The 19,203-nt window shown below is 51.3% G+C and overlaps 3 protein-coding genes across 7 annotated transcripts; all 3 read left to right on the plus strand.

The window, feature by feature from the left end:
- The first annotated feature begins 1,502 nt into the window (after positions 1–1,502).
- pnisr (PNN-interacting serine/arginine-rich protein) lies at positions 1,503–8,061 on the plus strand. Of its 4 annotated transcripts, none has more exons than XM_023813023.2 (12): positions 1,503–1,602; positions 2,170–2,263; positions 2,698–2,877; positions 3,322–3,587; positions 3,685–3,841; positions 3,928–4,121; positions 4,234–4,377; positions 4,491–4,590; positions 5,088–5,141; positions 5,502–5,690; positions 6,054–7,092; positions 7,549–8,061. In XM_023813023.2, the coding sequence occupies exons 2-12, from the start codon at positions 2,176–2,178 to the stop codon at positions 7,577–7,579; spliced, it is 2,442 nt and encodes an 813-aa protein (XP_023668791.2). In that variant the 5' UTR covers positions 1,503–1,602; positions 2,170–2,175; the 3' UTR covers positions 7,580–8,061. The 4 variants fall into 4 exon arrangements, with proteins under 4 accessions (XP_023668791.2, XP_023668793.2, XP_072572339.1 ...); XM_023813025.2 differs by having other exon boundaries at positions 3,367–3,587; XM_072716238.1 differs by lacking the exon at positions 5,088–5,141.
- Positions 8,062–8,780: 719 nt separating this feature from the next.
- coq3 (coenzyme Q3 methyltransferase) lies at positions 8,781–12,345 on the plus strand. The gene is made up of 6 exons (XM_023813055.2): positions 8,781–9,101; positions 9,614–9,766; positions 10,252–10,351; positions 10,545–10,787; positions 11,072–11,231; positions 11,829–12,345. Exons 1-6 carry the CDS (start codon positions 8,851–8,853, stop codon positions 12,029–12,031), a joined length of 1,110 nt encoding a protein of 369 aa, XP_023668823.1. The 5' UTR covers positions 8,781–8,850; the 3' UTR covers positions 12,032–12,345.
- Positions 12,346–12,442: 97 nt separating this feature from the next.
- Positions 12,443–18,238, plus strand: faxcb (failed axon connections homolog, metaxin like GST domain containing b). Of its 2 annotated transcripts, none has more exons than XM_023813053.2 (6): positions 12,443–13,705; positions 14,713–14,848; positions 14,953–15,149; positions 15,250–15,467; positions 16,249–16,365; positions 17,568–18,238. In XM_023813053.2, exons 1-6 carry the CDS (start codon positions 13,446–13,448, stop codon positions 17,855–17,857), a joined length of 1,218 nt encoding a protein of 405 aa, XP_023668821.1. In that variant the 5' UTR covers positions 12,443–13,445; the 3' UTR covers positions 17,858–18,238. The 2 variants fall into 2 exon arrangements, with proteins under 2 accessions (XP_023668821.1, XP_023668820.1); XM_023813052.2 differs by lacking the exon at positions 12,443–13,705 and adding an exon at positions 13,755–14,279.
- Positions 18,239–19,203: the final 965 nt, after the last annotated feature.

A 19,203-nucleotide genomic window follows, 5' to 3' on the forward strand; every position in this document is an offset into this window, starting at 1 on the left:
CCCTCCACAAAAATAAGGTGTTTTTCATTTTTCAATCAAGGACACATTCCGATGTTTTTCCAGAAGACAAGTCCTCACAAACCAGGTGGTGCCATATGAAACCAGTCAGTCCATGTTGAAAGTCACAAAGTGTAGGAACAGCAGCTTCACTGAGATTCTCAGATCTACCCATAATGTGTGGTGTCCATTTCATAGCCTGGCACGGGCTCTAAGCCTGGAGCTTGGTGTGTCAAGTCACGGTAGGGGCTGTGCTGTGATACTCTTCATCTGTATTTCCAAATCTGTTCCTCTGGGACCCACAATTAGTCCATATTTTTGCTCCCTCTGAGCTCCCTGCCAGACAGTTCACATCTTTGCTCCTGGGAGGGAGCAAAAACATGAACTGTCTGTGGGTGCCTGAGGACTGGATTGAGAAACACTATGCATCAGCAATAGGCTTGACCAAAACTATTTTGGTAGAACAGCCTCAAAACTGCCAACCCTTAAACAGCAGCTCTTTCGTTTTTATTATGGTTCAGACCACCATTTCCACTAAGTACAGGTGGGGGCATACCTTGAAATTCTGGGTGCTACAAAATGTCACCTAAGCCCCCCCTCCCTCCACTATGGTTGCCATTTTTAATCAAAATAAATACAGGTCCCTCACAATTTTCCCAAGGTTATAAAGTGTTATTTTCCATATTCAGGGGTCCCTGCTGCCCCCCTGTATCTGCAAGGGAATCCAATGCCCCTTTGATGCCTCTGAGTACAGAGGCAATTTTTCGTCACATCTGGGGTACACATGAGCACAGGAGGTGACACATTTTAACTTGCATGCAGCTATCATGCAACCATGAAAACGTGTCGCTCCATAAATCATGCTAAGGGAAGAAACAAAGAGCCAGGTTTTCCATCAGTGGGAGGTACAAAGAGAAGTAGATGGCTAATTGTAATGACGCTCTCAGAAACTCCTGCAGTTCAAACAGAGAAGACAGTGATGCGCACTCCAGACTCATTAACACGGACAGAAAGGCTAGTCTCTAAGGGCAATTTTCAGTCATTTCTTAGGCTCCACCCAACTTCGGTAACTGTGTCTATGCCAGTAGTCACCTGACTTCCCTTTCACCTGATGCACATGTGATGAAAATGGCCTTTCAGAAGTGTCATGCTCATAGTTGCAAGTGTTTATTCATGTGGCTAAATACCAGTTATTAACTATTAAAGACCCTGCCAAATCCCTGAATTTAGTTGCCAGCTGATTATCTCCCCATTTACTGAAATTCAGTATTCTGTATTTACTTTTTGGTTCATGCAAAGAATGTTAATTTGGTATTGGGTGAATTTTGCGTGAAAGTTGCAAGAACACTTGCACGAATCTGGTGGACAAAACTGAGGCAATTGAAAGGAAAACGTTTATCTAGAAAGACACTGCATGGCGCACTGAACCTAACAGGCACTAAAGCATGTACCTGACTTACGTGTCCCGACTCCCAAGTGAGGCACATAATCGTGCAGAGGGCGGTGTCCCATTTTATTCGATTCCGGTCCATTGTCTTAGTACTTCCGGGCTGTCGCTCTTGCCGCCATCTTGTCTGCGACGCGGAGAAGAAGCGGCTTCAGGAGGTAGGTGTTCGTTGTGTTTCATGTCGGACTCAGCTATCGGTCGTACGCCTTATGGTCAGGTTGTTTTTTTTTCCCCAGAGAAGTTTTAAAGCATTTTTATCCGGATCGTTTGACTTCTGTGCGGGTGTGAGTGACAGTAAACCCGACGGCTCTATGCCGTGCGTTAGCAATAGCAGGGCCTGTGCTAACTGGGGGGGGGGGGGGGGGGACCGGGCTAGTCGGAGAAGGTAACTAATCCTCTCAATCGCACATACGACCTTTAACGTGGTTAACAGCGATCGCCGTGGCTTAAGCCGCCTAATTAGCTGGTGTGTAGCGCCTTTATCTGGACGGGCGGGTAAAACGCACGGCAGCTATATGAAGAGCGGTGACCACAGCCAGCTACGTCGCTAAACAACAAATTTTTAATATCTTAAAAGAAACACTATGTGACGGAGGAATTGAAGATTGGCTGTCAGGTAACCAGCAATAAATGATGTCGCGTAGAAAAAAAAATAGGATGGTCTGAGGATGAGATGATCTGAAGAACAGCCGGTAAGATGTTCTGATGATCTGATGGTCTTCCAGGCAGAAATGTGGGATCAGGGTGGACAGCCCTGGCCGCAGTGGCCTTTGAGCCAGCAGCAGTGGATGCAGTCCTTCCAGCACCAGCAGGACCCAGGTGAGCCTCCACTGCATCTGCATGTCTCATTGGGTATCCAGAAAAATGAGGCATTTGCTGTAGGGACCTGCCTCATCATAAGGTCCAGATACCAACCACTGCTCCCAAATCTGCTAAAATATTACCATCTAATTTTTTAATGGAGAAGCCAATTTGCACTAACACTGTGGGTTGGCTATTAAAAAAAAATGTGAGGGAAATCCTAAATTACCTAGCACAAGTAATTCAAAGCAAAAAAAGTTGTGGGAAATATCTGGTGGTAAAAACATTACAAATATAAAAAGGATCATCATTAAAAACTGAATGTTGTGGGAGTGGTAAAGCACTAACGCTTACTGTACGAGTTCCTGGGGTTGAGACAATAAGCAGTATGGTAGGAATAATTATAGGGAGATAGTGGGACCTCTGGCTGATGGACTCTGTCTTTGCTCCAGGCCAGGTGGACTGGGCAGCCCTAGCACAAGCCTGGATAGCGCAGAAGGAGTCTGCAGGACCCCCAGTGGAGCAGCCGAGCCAGCAGCCCAACGGGCAGGATGTTCAATCCCTGGAACCGGCTCCGAACAGCCACGGCTCCTTCCAGGGCGACTCGGCCTTCAACCGAATGTGGCAGCCAGGTTTGCTCTCTCTTTTCTCTCGCTATTAGTGCCTTGGGACCTGAAGGGCTCTATCTCACTGGTGTTCGCTTGTGATCTGTAAGCCTTCTGGGCCAGCTATGTGGCACGGACCTTTGTAGGGCGACTCCAGAGTCATTTTACAGTTTGCATGAAGATTATATATTTGTGGTTTTGCACTAGCACTTCCCATTTAATATATTTCTGTTTATTAGTTCTGTAAAATGCCATTATGGTCAACAGAATGAGATCATGACTTTCTGTCTTTTATCAAATGCGTTCGGAAAAAACGTCAATGAGTTAGGATGACACTTGTTGTAGCCCTAATTCTGGTAAGTTCATGTTTATTCAGGAGTGTCAGGTGTCTTAGAATTGCTAACTGTTTCAGAGATGATCTGATCTGCTGTCGATACATTAAACATGGCAAACATAATTTTTTAATGGCAGAAAGAATACAGCCTATCAGTGATGAGCTGCACCCCCACCCCCCAGATTGGAATATGCATGGCCCTCCCCCAGAGCAGGCATGGCTCCCCCAGGGCCCAGGGCCCATGGATGTTGTCACCCCTTCGGAGGACAGCAACAGCCAGGACAGCCTGGAGTTTGCACCAGATTCCCACCAGGGGGGGTTCCCACAGAACAGCCATGGTTTCGGGGGCCAGTCAGACAGCTTTTCCATGACGCCCATGCCTGTCAACCAGTTTGACTATCAGGTACGCAGTATATGATGGGCCTGGAGATGGTGGATTTATGGGGAAGGGGGTCCCGGCCTGTCGAAGGAGTGGTGGGTGACTTTTCCTCTTCTTCCAGCATGGGGCTGCTGCCTTTGGCCCCCCTTCTACAGGGTTTCCTCCTCCATACTGGCAGCAAGGGCCTCCCCAGAATCGACGGGACCGGCCCCCAGGATTCAGGGAGCGCCAAAGGTCCCCTCTTCAGATGCCCAACAAGCAGGAGCCCCCAGCCTTGGGTGAGCGTCGCAGGCACCCCGGTCCGCATGCGTCCAGCTCTCGCTCCTCGCTCCTGTACTGACCGTGTGCCGGCTTCGGTCCTCAGACGCAGTGAAGCGGCGGATCCTCCCCGCCTGGATTCGCGAGGGTCTGGAGAAGATGGACCGCGAGAAGCAGAAACGGCTGGAGAAGGAGAGGATGGAGAAGCAGCGGGCGGAGATGGCGAGAGAACATAAGAAAGAGGAAGACGCAGCCGACGAGGAAGGCGATGGCCCGAGGCTTCCACGCAAGAGCAAGTTTGTAAGTGGAGCGAGACAAGGGGCCATGAGTCACTGGGGAAGGTGGGGAAGGTGCAAGACCAGCTTGGATTCCCCTTTTATTTGGGGTAACTCCCTGAATCTCATCTGTGCAGGACAGTGACGACGAAGAGGAGGAGGGGGGTGAAGAAGAGCAGGCCCCCACCAGGAAGCCCGAGCTCGTAAGGAGCAGTCCGTCCCCATCCCACGAGGGGCAGAGCGAACCAGAGATGACGGAGGAGGAGCGAGAGTACCAGCTGGTCAGTTGGTCATGTGATCAGAATCTGCGTGCTGATCCTCCTGCCTGTTGTAGCGCTGTGTTCTCCCCCAAGACGGACGAGGTTTAAAGTGCTTCCTTTCGTGTTTCCTGCAGATACTCCTGACAAAGACTTTGCTGACGGAAGTGTTGCTGGAAGTGACCACTGAGGAAATCTACCAGGTGGCCCGGGAGACTCATCGCAAGGCTACCAAAGGTACGAGCCCCCCTGCTGCTGTCCATGTGAGCCTGGCCAGGCGCCCTGACATGTAGCATGCAGTTCAAATGGACACAGTCTTCTGAGCTACCAATCAGCAAGGCGCCTGTGTGTGTTTCCTTAGCCATTCTCAGCTAACGTAAAACGACAGGTTCAGAGGAGCGAAGGGGGAGGAGCCAGCGGCGAAGGCCTGGCGTAAAATGAACCCTCCACTGAACTCGACGTGCCCTGTAGATATAGCCCCCCCCCCCCCTCCCCACCCCACCCCAGTGACTCTTGGACAAGAACGAAAGTGCATTACGACAGAGTGGTGCGCCCTCTGCTGGGCGGACAGTGATTTGCATGTCGAAAGAGGACTGTGTTGCTAATTGTCTCTTCTCTCCTTTGCAAGGCAGCTCTGAATAGCCCCTTGTATCTGTGCCCCCCTTCTCTGTAGAGTCTTGCCTTTGAAATGGTGGCTATATGTTTTAACATGTTGTTCCTGTTGTGAATGAAAGCGCCTGCCAAACAGATCGCACAGTCAAGTGCACTGGCTTCTCTGACCGGCCTCGGTGAGTGGGTCCTCGTCCGGAGGGGTGGAACTGGGGGGTGGAGGGGTGGGGAGTGGGGGGGGGGGATGGTTCAGTCGGATCGGGGCAGGGCGATGGGCAATGTTTCACATGCAGCGGTAGAATGCCACACAGACGTTAATGAGACAGGCCGAAATGTCACAGCGTGATGTTGGGTGCAGGGTTCAGTAGACGTTTGTGTTCAGACATTTCTGCGCATGCTGTCTCAGCGAGCTCAGCCACCTGCAGACAGGGCCTCAGAGAGAGGTGTGTGTGACTGAGAGAGAGTGTGTTAGAGAGGGAGTGAGAGAGGGTGTGTCCTGGCACTGCCCGCTATAAAGGGTATGGCCTCTGTTGCCGCAGGGGGTCTGGGTGAGTACGGCTCGGACGAGAGCGACGGCGAGCACAGCACCAAGGCTTCGGACTCCTCTGACACAGACGAGGAGGAGTTACGGCACCGCATCCGCCAGAAGCAGGATGCCTTTCGGCGCCAGGAGAGGGCGCTGCAGCAGCAAGAGGAGAGGCGCGCGACTGAGGGGCCGCTTGCCCCAGGTGCGTCTCTGCAGAATCTGTACAGATAAAGTAGGAGTGCCTTGTTGTAGTATAGCAGTGGTTCTCAAACTATGGTACGCAAGCGCCCTCTAGTGGTTGGTGGGGGGATTTTGTTTTACATTGGCGATCATAATTGTGGTAAGCGGTGTAAGAAGATCGGGAACCGCTGAAGAACAGGAATGGAGCCACGTGTCTTACTAGTGTTTTAAGGTTGCTGCTCTTCACTGGAAATTCCTTACTTTATCTGAAAGATGAGTACAATGGTGTCGTAGACAAACCACGGATATTTTAGTCTAGCAAATGTTATGTGACAGTGTCTACCGGGTTGGGCATTAATGATTGTTATCTTTGTTACCCCCCCAGATGACCCAGCACTGGATAGGGTGGGCCGAGAGCAGACACAGTCGGAGAGCTTAGATAGAGCGGCAGTCAGGGAGGCGGAGCCTGTCAGGGAGGTGGAGAGACGCAAGGCCCGTCCTGAGCAGGAGGCTAGTGAGGTCAGGCGGGCGGGGCCAGTGAGGGAGCAGGCGGGGCGTGGCGGGGCGAGCGGCAGCGCCTCCCCCAGCGACGCTCGCAGCAGCACCTCGCGCTCCAGCTCCAGCAGCTCCAGCAGCCGTTCCTCTTCCTCCTCCTCCTCCTCCTCTTCCTCTCGCAGTTCATCCCGCTCCTCCTCCCCAAGGAGGAAGAGGCGGCGCAGCCCCTCGCCCTCCCGCCGGACGCGGCCGCGCAGCCGCAGTCCGCGCAGACGCCCCAGCGAACGGGAAAAGGGCCGGGAGAGGAGGCGGGGCAGTAGAAACCGCAGTGCCGAGCGCTCCGGCCGCCGGGGGAACCGCAGCCGCTCCCGGGAGAGGAGGCCCAGCAGGGGGCGCAAGAGCAGGTCCAGGGAGAGGGCGAAGGGCAGCCGCAGTCGCAGCGGGGACCGGCGGCAGAGCCGGGAGCGCAGACGCAGCCGAAGTCGCAGCCGGCGCAAGCAGAAAGAGCCGAGCAAAGACAGGGACAAGAGGAGGGAGAGGAGCCGGAGTGGAGAGAAGGACAAAAAGAAAAAGGAGAAGGATGTAGATAAGAAAGAGAGGTCCAAGCAGAGGGCGAAGGAGAAGGAGAGCGTAGTGCAGGAGGGCAGCAACGGCAGGGCTAAGCGGAGGAGGGAGAGCGAGCACACGGACTCCCACAGTGAGGCCGCCGGCAGGCCCGCCCGCTCGGACAAGAGCGGCAAGAAGGGCCCCAGCAAAGGCGGCAGGAAGTACTCAGACTCTGAGTCCAGCAGGAGCAGGTCTCCCTCTCCTGAGGTTAGCAAGGAAAAGAAATCTAAAAAGTCCAAACGCAGTCGCTCACGGTCAACGGAAAAGTCGCACAAGTCTGGTAAGAAGGCGAGCCACAAACACAAGTCTAAGTCGCCATCAAGGTAGTATTCAGTTCTCTTTACTTACTCCTTTTCACTGTCCATGTTCACGTTGTTGTGCTGTAATATCCCGCATACGTTTGCTTACTGTTAATGGGGTAAAGCCATGTTGGTTATTATGTGCCAGCTGATTGTCTCCCTGACGCGCCGCTCAGGCCTCGCCACAAGAGGCGCTGTCCCTTTGCACGCTACCCCACAAGGCGATTACGCACTAAAATACTAAAGAGAGGGCACAGCGTAATCTTCCTGAAAAGACTGTGCATGTCGACCCGTCTCCTTCCGCAGGATACTGCCCTTGCAGCCTGTGGGTGACGGTTCCGCTGTGTCATGTGGTGTGGGGCCATTTTTTGGCTGGAGGGAGGGGATAGGGTCTCGGGGCTGTCTGTCAGTGACTGTGCTTATGCTGATTGGCTGGTGGAAGCCTCGCCCTGACACCTTTTCCCTCCACCTCTCTTGCAGGTCAAACTCTCCCGCCCGCCGCTGGCGCTGAGGATCCTGATATGTGTACTTATTTTAAAATTCCATGAGTTTTAAAGGCTTGTCTCATTATAGAGGCAACAGTGTAGGTGACTCTCCCGTGACCCCCACCCCTGTAAATATCTCATTTTTAATTCCTGTCTGCAGTACAACACTCCCTCCAAAGCCTGATCACATCTGAGGACTTAGTCAGTAGAGCATCCAAGTTGTAACGTTTTATCACAAAAGGAAAAAAAAAAATCACACTGTAAATTGTCCAATAAAGCGAATGATTGTTGGTTTGGCTGTTGTGATTGTCCCTTTTTGTTCTGAAGCATTTAAAAGTCCTCCCCAGCTTTCCCTAGAGGCCTGGCTGCCCTTCCTACCTGTTAGTTAGTTAGTTAGGGTTTTTTTTTTAAGGAAAAAAACATGTTTTTTAAGGTGAATGTGGGCTGTCAGCACATGCTGTGATACACTGTAAAGTCTGTACAACTTCTAATAAAACATCGATCTGAATGTTGTGCTTGCTTGGTTTTTCTTGTTTGTTTGACACAGTCCGTACAATACAGATGAGGGTAGGATGAAATTTCAGTGGAAGTGAATGGTTGGAACAGTGTAGACCAGTGGTTCTCAACTGGTTTAGCCTCCGGATACACATTATTCGTTAATCACAACCCTGAATTTTTGTTGGTACGAGTTTATTTTGGCATGATATTGGGGGGGGGGGGGGTTGCTGGCAGTAAAAAAAAACATTTCTGGGATGACGTTTTGTCAACTACAAAAGCCTTATAAAAAAAAATCAAACACTTTTTTTCTTAAAACTACATAGTCTGTGACCCAAAGAAAATGGTTCCCATCAGTTGAGAACCACTAGTCTAGAGGACTGAGGATCAGCAGGATGTGTGAGATTTTAGGCCTTCGGAAGTGATGCAGCTTTTTTACGCTGTGATGTTACTCTGGACAAATGGGAAGAAAGCTATGGTGCTTGCATGTCATGGTTGCTCCACCTGCCTTTCTGCTGGTCTTAAATGTAAATGAAACCACTATGAACAGGGGAGGACAGTCTTACTCAGAAAGGGCTGTATGCAGGTTTTTGCTGTAACTCCCTAATTACATTACTAATTAGAGGACTGATTAACTGAAGAGTCACCTGAGTTTGAACAGCTGACCTAAATGGTATCCCCAAAACCGGCATACACACTGGTCCTTTGCTGATAGGAGTGGCCACCCCTGGTTTAAAAAAAAAATAGAGTACTGATTTTATAACAACGTTTGACAAGCAAAGCCCTCGATGTAGGAACTTTAATGCGCCCGGGTTCGTGTTTCCGCCCGGTTCGTCCTGTCGCCGGTCACGCCACTGCTATGCTCCGTAAAGCGCTGGGAAGCTCTGCTTTCCGTCTGCCCCTGGGTGTGGGGCTCCAACGCGGGTCGGTCCTAGGAGCAATTTTTCCGGGGAGCTCTGCGTGTGCATGCCGTGTACACGGTCTCCAACCCGACGGAGCAAGACCCCATGGACCGGTGCGCACAGCTGGGAGCAGCGTGTGCTCCGTCAGTAGGTGGGGACTGACTGTCACTAACCTTCCCGATACGGTGATAAGTAAATAAATAAATGAACAAACGGTGTAATTAACGGAATTCAATTTGCATTACCTTCTATTACTTTGTAACGCAGTCATATAATATTAACTGATATTCTGAATTCTCACCGTTACAAGGCTGCCAACTTTCACGCATGTGACATTAAACTCACGCTTTCAGACTGCCACGCTCACGCAAGAAATATTACGGCAAATCTATGTCATTCCATTAAAAACCTAAAGTTAGCTGCATCAGAAGCATCGGAGTAGTTTGCAGACTATTTACACGGTAATAAAACAGTTACACTTGTCTCGAAAGTCTCACACCAGCCAGCCGACGGCTAACGCACCGTTTTGCCTTCATTAGAACTTTTTATTTATTTTAGAACTTTGCTGTGGTACACCGAGCTCTGTAACAGGGCTACCCAGCAGGCTATTAGCTGTCACTGGGTTTCCTGGTACACTGATACACTGTGCCCTTGCCCCCGCAGTGTTCACCACTACAGTGCTGGTTCATCATCACGGACTACTCTGGACCCCAGCGAGACCAAGAAATTTCAGGCTCTGTCCAGCAGGTGGTGGGATGAGCGGGGTGCTTTTGCGGCTCTTCACTCTATGAACAGCCTCCGGGTGCCCTTCGTTAGGTGAGCATGGGTGTGATCGTGTGGCCAGGGGCCGTCTGGCTTCACTGTCAGGCCTTTTCACTCTGTTTTTAACATTAATCTCAGTTCTGTGTCTATAGCTGATCTAGCGACCCTCCATGTCTGCCCAGTGAGATGTAGAGGCGTACCCCCCCCCCACAATGTCCCATTGTGTCTCTTATTCAAAGGGACAGAATTAACAAGGCAAGGTCAGCTAGTCCCTAAAACAGTTGGGGTTGAAAGGTCTTGCTCAGGGGGCCCCAGGCAGTGACTCTACCAGCTCTGGGATTTGAACCAAAAACCTTCTGATCACAGACAGTGTCCTAACCCACTGAGCTACAAACTACCCCCCACTCCTGTTCTGTTTGTGGCTAAATTTCTGGAAGGTGGGGTGGGTTGTTCTAGAGGCTGGGGTGGTAGCTACATTAGAAGAGGATGAGGGATAGCAAGAGTGGCCCGACGCTTTCTCTGGATACCTCTGTCTGCAGGGACAGTCTGCTGAAGGTCCACCAGGGCCTGCAGGGAGGGAGGCTCCTGTCCGGGACGAGGATACTGGATGTGGGCTGCGGAGGAGGCCTGCTGAGCGAGGTACAGCCTAGGGTGCATCTGCAGCCTGAATAGTGGGAACGTGATTTGTGCAGAAAATACCCATGAACTCCCGAAGGGCTCCTACATCCATTTGGCTTGCTTTACAGTGTCATGTTTTTGGCCTCCCACCAGAAGGTGGCACTATTGCCACAGGTAATTTAATGGTTAATCTTCCTTGTGATTCCCGCCCCAGCCCCTGGCTAGACTGGGTGCCGATGTGATGGGCGTGGACCCGGTGGAGGACAACGTGCGGATTGCGGAGCTCCACAGCTCGTCTGACCCGACCCTGCGGGAGCGGCTCCAGTACCGGGCTTGTACCATAGAAGAGCTGTCCAGCGAAGAGACAGAGGCGTTTGATGCCATAGTGGCATCCGAGGTGGTGGAGCACCTGCTGGACGTGGACGTGTTCATACAGTGCTGCCACCAGGTGCTGAAGGTGAGCCAGAATGTTGCGGAGGCCTGCATGCATGCATATAGTCTCTTAAAATCACCGTCACTAAATGAGTTGGTGGTGTCCAGTCTGTGTGGGGAAATCTCTCTCTTACTAGCTCTAACAGTCAGGTTGCTGATGCAGTTCGCGGTTTGTTTCTGATGATGTAATTTGCCGCCGCTCCCTAACTGCCCCTCTCAGTCCAGTCAGATATTGCCGTCTCTGTTGGCTGAGATTTGGCCAGAAAGGGGATCATTGTTGATCTGTGAGCGCTTTTTTTTTTTTGGCAGCCTGGGGGTTTGCTTTTCATCACCACCATCAACAAGACCAAACTGTCATACGTGCTGGGCATCGTGGTAGCTGAGCACCTGCTCCACATCGTCCCCCCCGGCACCCACACCTGGGAGAAGTTCATCAGTCCTGTTGACCTGGAGAGGATGCTGGAGTCCAGTAAGTCTCCCTGTCCCTTAAGGTGGCTGTGACGATCAGTCTTGGCACACTGCCTGTGCAGGGTCCTCCAGGTGAACTTTTTTTTTTCTTCCTGTTCTGATCCCACCCACTGTCCATGATTGGCTGACACGAATGTGACTCCGCGGGGTTGGTCAGCAGGACTAACTATGCAGTTACTGGCATGCTTTACACTGCATGGCATGTATCTTTAAATGGTATAAAAGTATGTGTTTCTGCTGATGGTGAATGTCGTTTACTGTGGAATGCGTGTGTTTTCTTAGCATATAACCATGAATGTTTAATTTTCCTGGCTTCCATGTCTGTGCCTCTTAGTATTAAACCAATATTGGCTGTTAATGGAGAGTAACTTTCTTTTTAAAAGGGCTGTCATCTCGTTTATTAAAATGACTCATACACTCACCACAATATGTTTATTTGTGCTGTCTATGCGAGTCTGCTGTCTCTCAAACGTCCTGCACCCTCCGGGGTTGTGGCATGACAGAATGATCGCGGCGGCGTCGTTTTTAAGCGTGTCAATCACTGGCATGTTCGGTTTCATTTTGTCCGGATGTTGTTTTGAAGTGTGGTCTTCCCCAGATGGCTTCTGCGTGGAGTCCATCCAAGGCATGCTGTTCAACCCGCTGTCCGGAGCCTGGAGCTGGGCGGAGAGCACAGCCCTTAACTACGCCCTCTGCGCTGTGAAGGGGAGGGGGGGACAGCCACCCGGCCCCACCCACGGGCCGGAGCAGCAGCTGGCCCACCATGGAGGTGCGGTGGACCAGGAGCGCAGGGAGAGCTGAGCGCATCGCGGATTCGGACGGCGGATCGGGGCGGCGGGTCACGGGTCCCATCTGCCTCATTTCCAAACGAGGTCCGGTGACCCAGAGTGTTGGTGTGGTGTGACGTCACTTGGGGATGGGGCAGGTGAAGGAGGTCCCCAGACTGAAGACAGCAGTGTGTTGAGCTGGTCACTAAGTGCGTCTGTAGTAAAGTGAGAGGCACGCTTTCAGATTTCAGTGTTACTATATGTTTGTATAGAATAAAACTTATTTTTGTTCTGATGTAGGGGGAAAAGTCTTGGATTACAGTTTGAATAAAATTCTGATCGATTCCATGTCTGTTTTCTGCTCGTTTTACAGAGAACTGTTAAACACAGATGCTCCTCGCATTGATATTTAGAGGATAGTGCGATAGCGATGGACATTCGGATATCGGCAGTCGTTTTGAGTTTTGACCTGTTCCCGGGCTGCGATATGCCGTACGATACGTCCTACCGAAGCCGGGCAACAGCAGCATCCAGCCAGCCACGCTTCCAGTCTCTAGCGATCGCAAGCGTAAACATCTCATAGTGTTTAGAACCGTACAGTGCGTGTGCCCCCCCCCCCCCCCCCCCCTTTGCCTATTAAACCTTAAATTTCCCAATCCCATTCTCTCTACTAAATGCCCAAGGGTCACATCGTAACGCATTCATGTTCGACTTCTGATATTTTCGACCTAGTATGGGTTCATCGGAACGTAACCTCGCCGTAAGTTGAGGAGCGTCTATACTGAAATGTCCAGGGGCTGTGCACTAATCTCACCCAAAACAGCCGCGCAACAGATCCAGGGACTGATCACGGCCAGATATTGATAGATAAGCAACAACAGGAGACCAAACTGGCTCTCTGTCTACGGAAAGGACTGATTTAAAGCATGTGAACGCAATTTTTTGGCCATGTAAATTAAGCTATGATTTAATTAATGGATCAGTGGACATAATTGTTCAAATATACCATTGTTGATGTTCTGCAGTTTTTGGACAAGATGTACCCTTTTATAGAGAGAAAACAGATGTGACCAGCTGATGAAATACACGTGGGTTAAGAAGGGCATCAGGAAAGATAGTCCGTCTTAATTAGCCTCACCTACAGCTGAATTGGACGCGGGGTTATTTTGGAATTAAACGCAGACAGGAGTAAATGCGGTTCGGTACAGTCTGGGCTGTTGGTAATACGTTTCGATTATCCTGGGGAAAAATGAGGCTATAAGAAGAGGTGGCTGCGCTGCAGTCCCGCTGACGACAGCTGCACCCCTAGTGGAGCAGGGAAAGCAGGAGATGCTGGATGCGGAGCGCAGCGATCAGAGGACCAGCGGGCGGACCAGGCTACGGACCGGCCTTCGGACCGCCTCTCGCCTTAACGCCGATGTAGCCGGACGGATGCGGCCGGGGACAGGATGCTGTGGTGGCGTGGTTTCGCCTCCTCCCGGTCGTGCGTGGTCGATCTGGGCCACAATCGGAGTTTCTCGCTCGGGCTTTGCGGCTCCGATGATCGCTACTCGCTGTACGGGTACGTCGTGGCCTTCCATCTGCAGGACGACGGCGGGGTTATGTCTGGGCTGGGGTCCGACACCTGGTGGAAGAGGACGCTCTACCTGACCGGGGGAGCCCTAGTGGCAGCCGCTGTCTACATCCTACACGAGCTGCTGGTCGCCAGGTACCGAACATGACGCCGATGCCTGTGTCTCGCAAGCGGCGCTGGTGTGTGCAGGCGGATTATCTCCCCTGAATGATGAATAACAATACAGACTGTCTGATCCGTGGGGGACGCATCGTATTGACTTTGATTATTGGCTTTCATTTTAGAAGCAGTTGGCTTTTTAGGGATGCGTCTTCTTTTGCCTTTCGGGGTGCATTTATGCATGTGCACATAAATGCATGTAAACACCTCAGCAGTAATTAAAATAATGCGTCCGCCATATGAAAAGAGCAGCCTTTATAGCTTATTGTGCTATAGAGGACTGAGGCATGTACATTAAATTGCTGCCGCTGCATAAAGTGTATAATATTTTAATTACCTGTTTGTTTTCGATGTATTTCGGGGGGCGGGGGCATCACGTGGGTGTGTGCAGCCTCACGTGGTCTGGAGCTATAAAACGCTACTTAATGTCGCACGGACAGCAGCTTTCCACCGTCTACTGTGTACAGCGTAATCAGCAAAGGATGCTGTGGTACCCCGAGAAGCCGCAGGACCTGCATGATGCTCCAACACACTCTTATCCGACACGGACGTGTGTATTTCCATGCGGTTCTATTCTGAATAATACCACGTTCTTGAAAATTGGGGAAGACACACAGATTAATTATTTTAGAGCAATAAAAGATGGAGAGACGGCCATCCGTATATTTATTACACTGAAGAAATTACTACCAACGTCGATAAAAACGTTTGCTAGGCAGTAATTCCGGCACCATCTAGTGGTAGCTACTTCTAAAAATGAAGTCAAAGGTACAACGTCAGTCACTTTATAGTGATGAAATACTGGCTGTCCATTTGGAAAGGAAACATCTGAAGCAATCATTGTTTATACGAAAAGGCGGAAATAATTAAGGATTTGTATATGATGTCAGATGTATAAGAGGATATTGGGGGATGTGGCATAGCAGTTTTAATGTAAAGGTCCATTTTTTGAAGGGACAAATAAATGTTTGTTCTGCGTGTAGGAAGGAGCAGGAGATGGACTCCACAGATACCCTCATCCTGCACCAGTTTGGCAGGCCTTCGGGCTGCATTCCCAGCCTGTCGCCGTTCTGCCTGAGGCTGGAGACCTACCTGCGAATGGGCGGCGTGCCTTACCAGGTGGGCCGACGGGCATCACTCTCCTCGGCGCTGGTTTGTGCCCTGAGGTTAGTTCGTCTTCCTTTTCTCCGTCGAGAGACTAAAGTGGCCTCCCCTCCCGGCAGAATTACTTCGACGGGAAGCTCTCTCCGCAAGGCAAAATGCCGTGGATCGAGTACAACCAGGAGGAGGTGTCCGGCTTGGAGTTCATCATGGACTTCTTGGTGGAGAAGCTGGACGTAGACTTGAATAAGAATCTGAACCATGAGGAGAGGGCCGTGTCCCACGCCGTCACCCGGATGGTGGAGGAACACTTCTACTGGTCAGTGACAGCAGCAGGCTGGGCTCTGGCCGTGTAGCTGCTGGCCATAGGGTCATGGATACACATTAGGTTACGTGACATGTCATGTGTGTTGTGTCAGGACCATGGCCTACTGTCAGTGGGTGGAGAACCTAGAGACGACCCGGAAGATGCTGGCCGTGAGCGGGCCGCTGAGCCCCATCCTGAAGTGGATCCTGAGTCAGGTGAACCGCGGCATCGTGAAGCGAGAGATGTACGGCCACGGGATCGGCCGCTTCTCCAGGGAGGAAGTGTACACCCTGATGGAGAAGGACATGCGTGCGCTAGCCACCTTGTTAGGTATTGCTGGGGGCGTGGCTGAGGGATTGGGGGCGTGGCTGAGGGATTGGGGGCGTGGCTGATGTGAGGCATGTTTGGGTCCTGGGGGCGTGTTGGCATGGGTGGGAGGGAGCCACCAGTCAGGTGACACAGGAAAAGGTATTGTGGGGTGAGCAGTGTGGCATAAGGGGAGGGGTCATGTTCAGGGGTGTGGCATGAGGGGAGGGGTCATGTTCAGGGGTGTGGCATGAGGGGAGGGGTCATGTTCAGGGGTGTGGCATGGGGGGAGGGTTCATGTTCAGGGGTGTGGCATGGGGGGAGGGTTCATGTTCAGGGGTGTGGCATAAGGGGAGGGGTCATGTTCAGGGGTGTGGCAAAGGGGGAGGGGTAATGTTCAGGGGTGTGGCATAGGGGGAGGGGTCATGTTCAGGGGTGTGGCATAGGGGGAGGGGTCATGTTCAGGGGTGTGGCATGGGGGGAGGGGTCATGTTCAGGGGTGTGGCATGGGGGGAGGGGTCATGTTCAGGGGTGTGGCATAGGGGGAGGGGTCATGTTCAGGGGTGTGGCATGGGGGAGGGGTCATGTTCAGGGGTGTGGCATAGGGGGAGGGGTCTTGTTCAGGGGTGTGGCATAGGGGGAGGGGTCTTGTTCAGGGGTGTGGCATAAGGGGAGGGGTCATGTTCAGGGGTGTGGCATGGGGGGAGCGGTCATGTTCAGGGGTGTGGCATGGGGGGAGGGGTCATGTTCACCCCTGAACATGAGATTTTTTTGGTAACCCTGCTGGATGTTGTTTTTGCTGTAGGTGATAAGAAATACTTCATGGGGCCAAAGCTGTCATCAGTGGACGCCACAGTCTTCGGACACCTGGCCCAGGCTATGTGGGCGCTGCCGGGCACCCGGCCGGAACAGCTTCTCAAAGGTCAGGTGACTTTGCATCACTTCCTGTTTACCATCCACATCTCATAGCAAGTGTGAACCTGCAGCTCAGAGATGGTATCAGCGTTGGAACACACTAGTGAAAACTCACTTTCCATTGTACAGACTCTATTTCAGGGTAGCCTATATGGATTTATTCTAGAATAGGCTAAACAGAAGGTTGCCATGATAGCTTGTAACCTCATTTTATTATTTATAATATTATTATGACTTTATTTACAAACATAACTTCTCCACACATGTTCTTGTCCCGAAGGAGGCTAATTTAAGTGCAGCAGATTCTCAATCTGTGCTCTTTCTTCAAAATGGTTTAGAAATGCAGTTCAAACACGTGGCCACTAGATGGTGCCGGACGACTGTTCACGTCTTTGGTCCCAAGGTTAGAAAACCATTCACACGATACTCAAACACAACGTTGTCTTACATTCCTTATGGAATCAATATATATATATATGGTAAACCATTTTTGGTACATAAATAATTCCACCATTTTAAAATGAGGTTGTCAGCTGAATCATTTTCCATGACTTCATGAGCATGACAAATTATCATGTGACACAGCAGCCAATTAGGACTCCAGAAAGATAAATAAAACTTATAAAATTAAGTCACTCCTTCTGCATTGCGACTTTCCCCATTGCGGTTTCGATATATCGCGTAAGAAATTAAATGGGATTTTTTTTTTTTGGGAGTTTTTGGGAGTTTCTTATCGTGGAGGCCCTGCACCCCTAACCCCTGTGATGTGGGGGTGTCGACTATACTAATCAAAAGTTTTGAAGAGTCTAAAATCAAAAAAATTTTGAGATGTTGAACACTTTTTCAGTATTTAATATGTATTACTTCATTGCCTCGAGGCCATTTACTGTAAGGTAAATAACAGCTAAAACAGACACAAATGTGCAGACTTTACCTGGCACTGTGCATTAGAAAATGGATGGAGATCCCAGTTCGCTGTCTTCTGATATCAGGCTTTGTTAACAACGTCATTGTTAAAGACAAACGCGGGGCTTGCTGCTCCTGTGACCCATGTTCTGAGGCTGGTCTCTGTGTTGTACCTGAATGCTGTTTAAACTCCTAATGAGGGGAATGGATCGGTTTTACCCTGTCAGAGCAGATTTACTGCCTCGGGGTTTTCGCTAAAATGGATAACAGCTGAAGCTAACGCCGGTGTTTGCCTGTCCCTAGGTGAGCTGATAAACCTGGCCATGTTCTGTGAGAGGATACGGCGCAAGTTCTGGCCCGAGTGGTTCGTGGACTGCTATGACTTCCAGTATGACGGCTCCAGTGAGTCCAGCGAGGACGGCGGCTCCCCATCTCGGCTGCCGGCCCCCCGGACGGACTCCTTCGAGGAGGAGATCACTGGGAGCAGCCTGGCCTCCTCCTGCCTGACTGACATGGAGGCCACCACAGACGAGTCACTCTTTAACTCCGACATGGAGACGGAGGAGTCTGACCAGGAGCTGTTTAAGTGCTAGTCCAGTCACCGGGGTGCGGGGCACGTTGCCCAGTGGAAACACCTGAAGAGGCCTCTGAGATTCCACAAATCAGGAGGATTACCTCTGCAGCTGGGAGTCCTGCCAGTATCAGGGTCAGAAGCTGACAAGGGTATTTCAGGGGATACCCTACAGAGGGCTCTCTGAGCAGAGTGTGACTCACATTCAGTGTAATGCAGTACAGTAGTTCTCAGAGCATGGGCCGTGAGCTCCCTCTAGTGGTATCTCCATTTTAACGCCGATCATAACGTTGGTACGCAGAGAGCTTGGTATTTGCTCAGGTGGTGCGTGAGGCAAGAAGGTTGCTAGGCACTGGTATGATGGAAAATAAATGATTATAAATAAATAGTGGTTATGGTGAAATGTAATGCTTCATAGTGAGTGTGTCCGGGGGGGCCCCTGTGACCTGGGTGGGGGTGACTCTCTGGCTGAGTGCTAACGCAGCTATAGCATGGTAACTGTGCATTACAGGGACAAGTCTGGGCAAAGTGGGACGATACTGTCACCGAGTGTCACTGCCCCTCCCTCAGGCGCGGCTGCGGCTTGACCACGCACATCCGACCCCCCCCCCCGCTGGTCATCCTTCCTTTCTTTCCAAACGTGATGCATGTAAATCCTTTGACATGGCGGAGAGTCACATGATCTCTGGTGGAGTCTGCGGGCCACCCCCAACCTAACTCACTGTAGGTATGCAGTGGTGTGTGAGCTGTGGTTAAGAGGCGACACAACAGAAGGGGGTGTAGCTAGACATTCCAGCCCCTACTTGTGCCCCTGCATGTCTGCTACATCCTCGGAACACATTACAAGCATTCCTGAAACATGTCAGAAGACTCGTATTTTATCTGGTTACTTGGGTAGAAATGAATGGACAGTCCCCACAAAGATATGAGTACAAACGTGTGTGTGTGTGTGTGTGTGTGTGTGTGTGTGCCTGCATCTGCCTCTGTGTGCTTCACTCCATGCTGATGATTGGCATCCATCCAGCTGTAGTAGCAGGATGATTAGACCTCCACCAAGCTGGCAGCTGGGGGGCAGTGGCTGGGGGGGGGGCATGGCTGGGAGGGGGCGATTGGGGCACGGATCAGGAGCGGTCTTCCCTGGGGAGGGAGCAGGTGCAGCCTGTGAGGGAGACCGGCAGGCTCGAAGGGGCAGCCAGAGCTTACAGCAGGCAGCACGGAGTCTTTTTAATTTGGGTGTCCCCCCCCCAACCCCCGTACCCCCTCCTCTGTCGCTCCGCAAAGAGCAGTAAACAGAGAGGGAAATTAAAAAGGGGCTCCCCTGACACAGCCAACCAAATTAGAGCAAACTAATTACACAGAGTCAACACA

Source organism: Paramormyrops kingsleyae, chromosome 9 (assembly GCF_048594095.1).
Source record: "Paramormyrops kingsleyae isolate MSU_618 chromosome 9, PKINGS_0.4, whole genome shotgun sequence".
Taxonomy (NCBI): domain Eukaryota; kingdom Metazoa; phylum Chordata; class Actinopteri; order Osteoglossiformes; family Mormyridae; genus Paramormyrops; species Paramormyrops kingsleyae.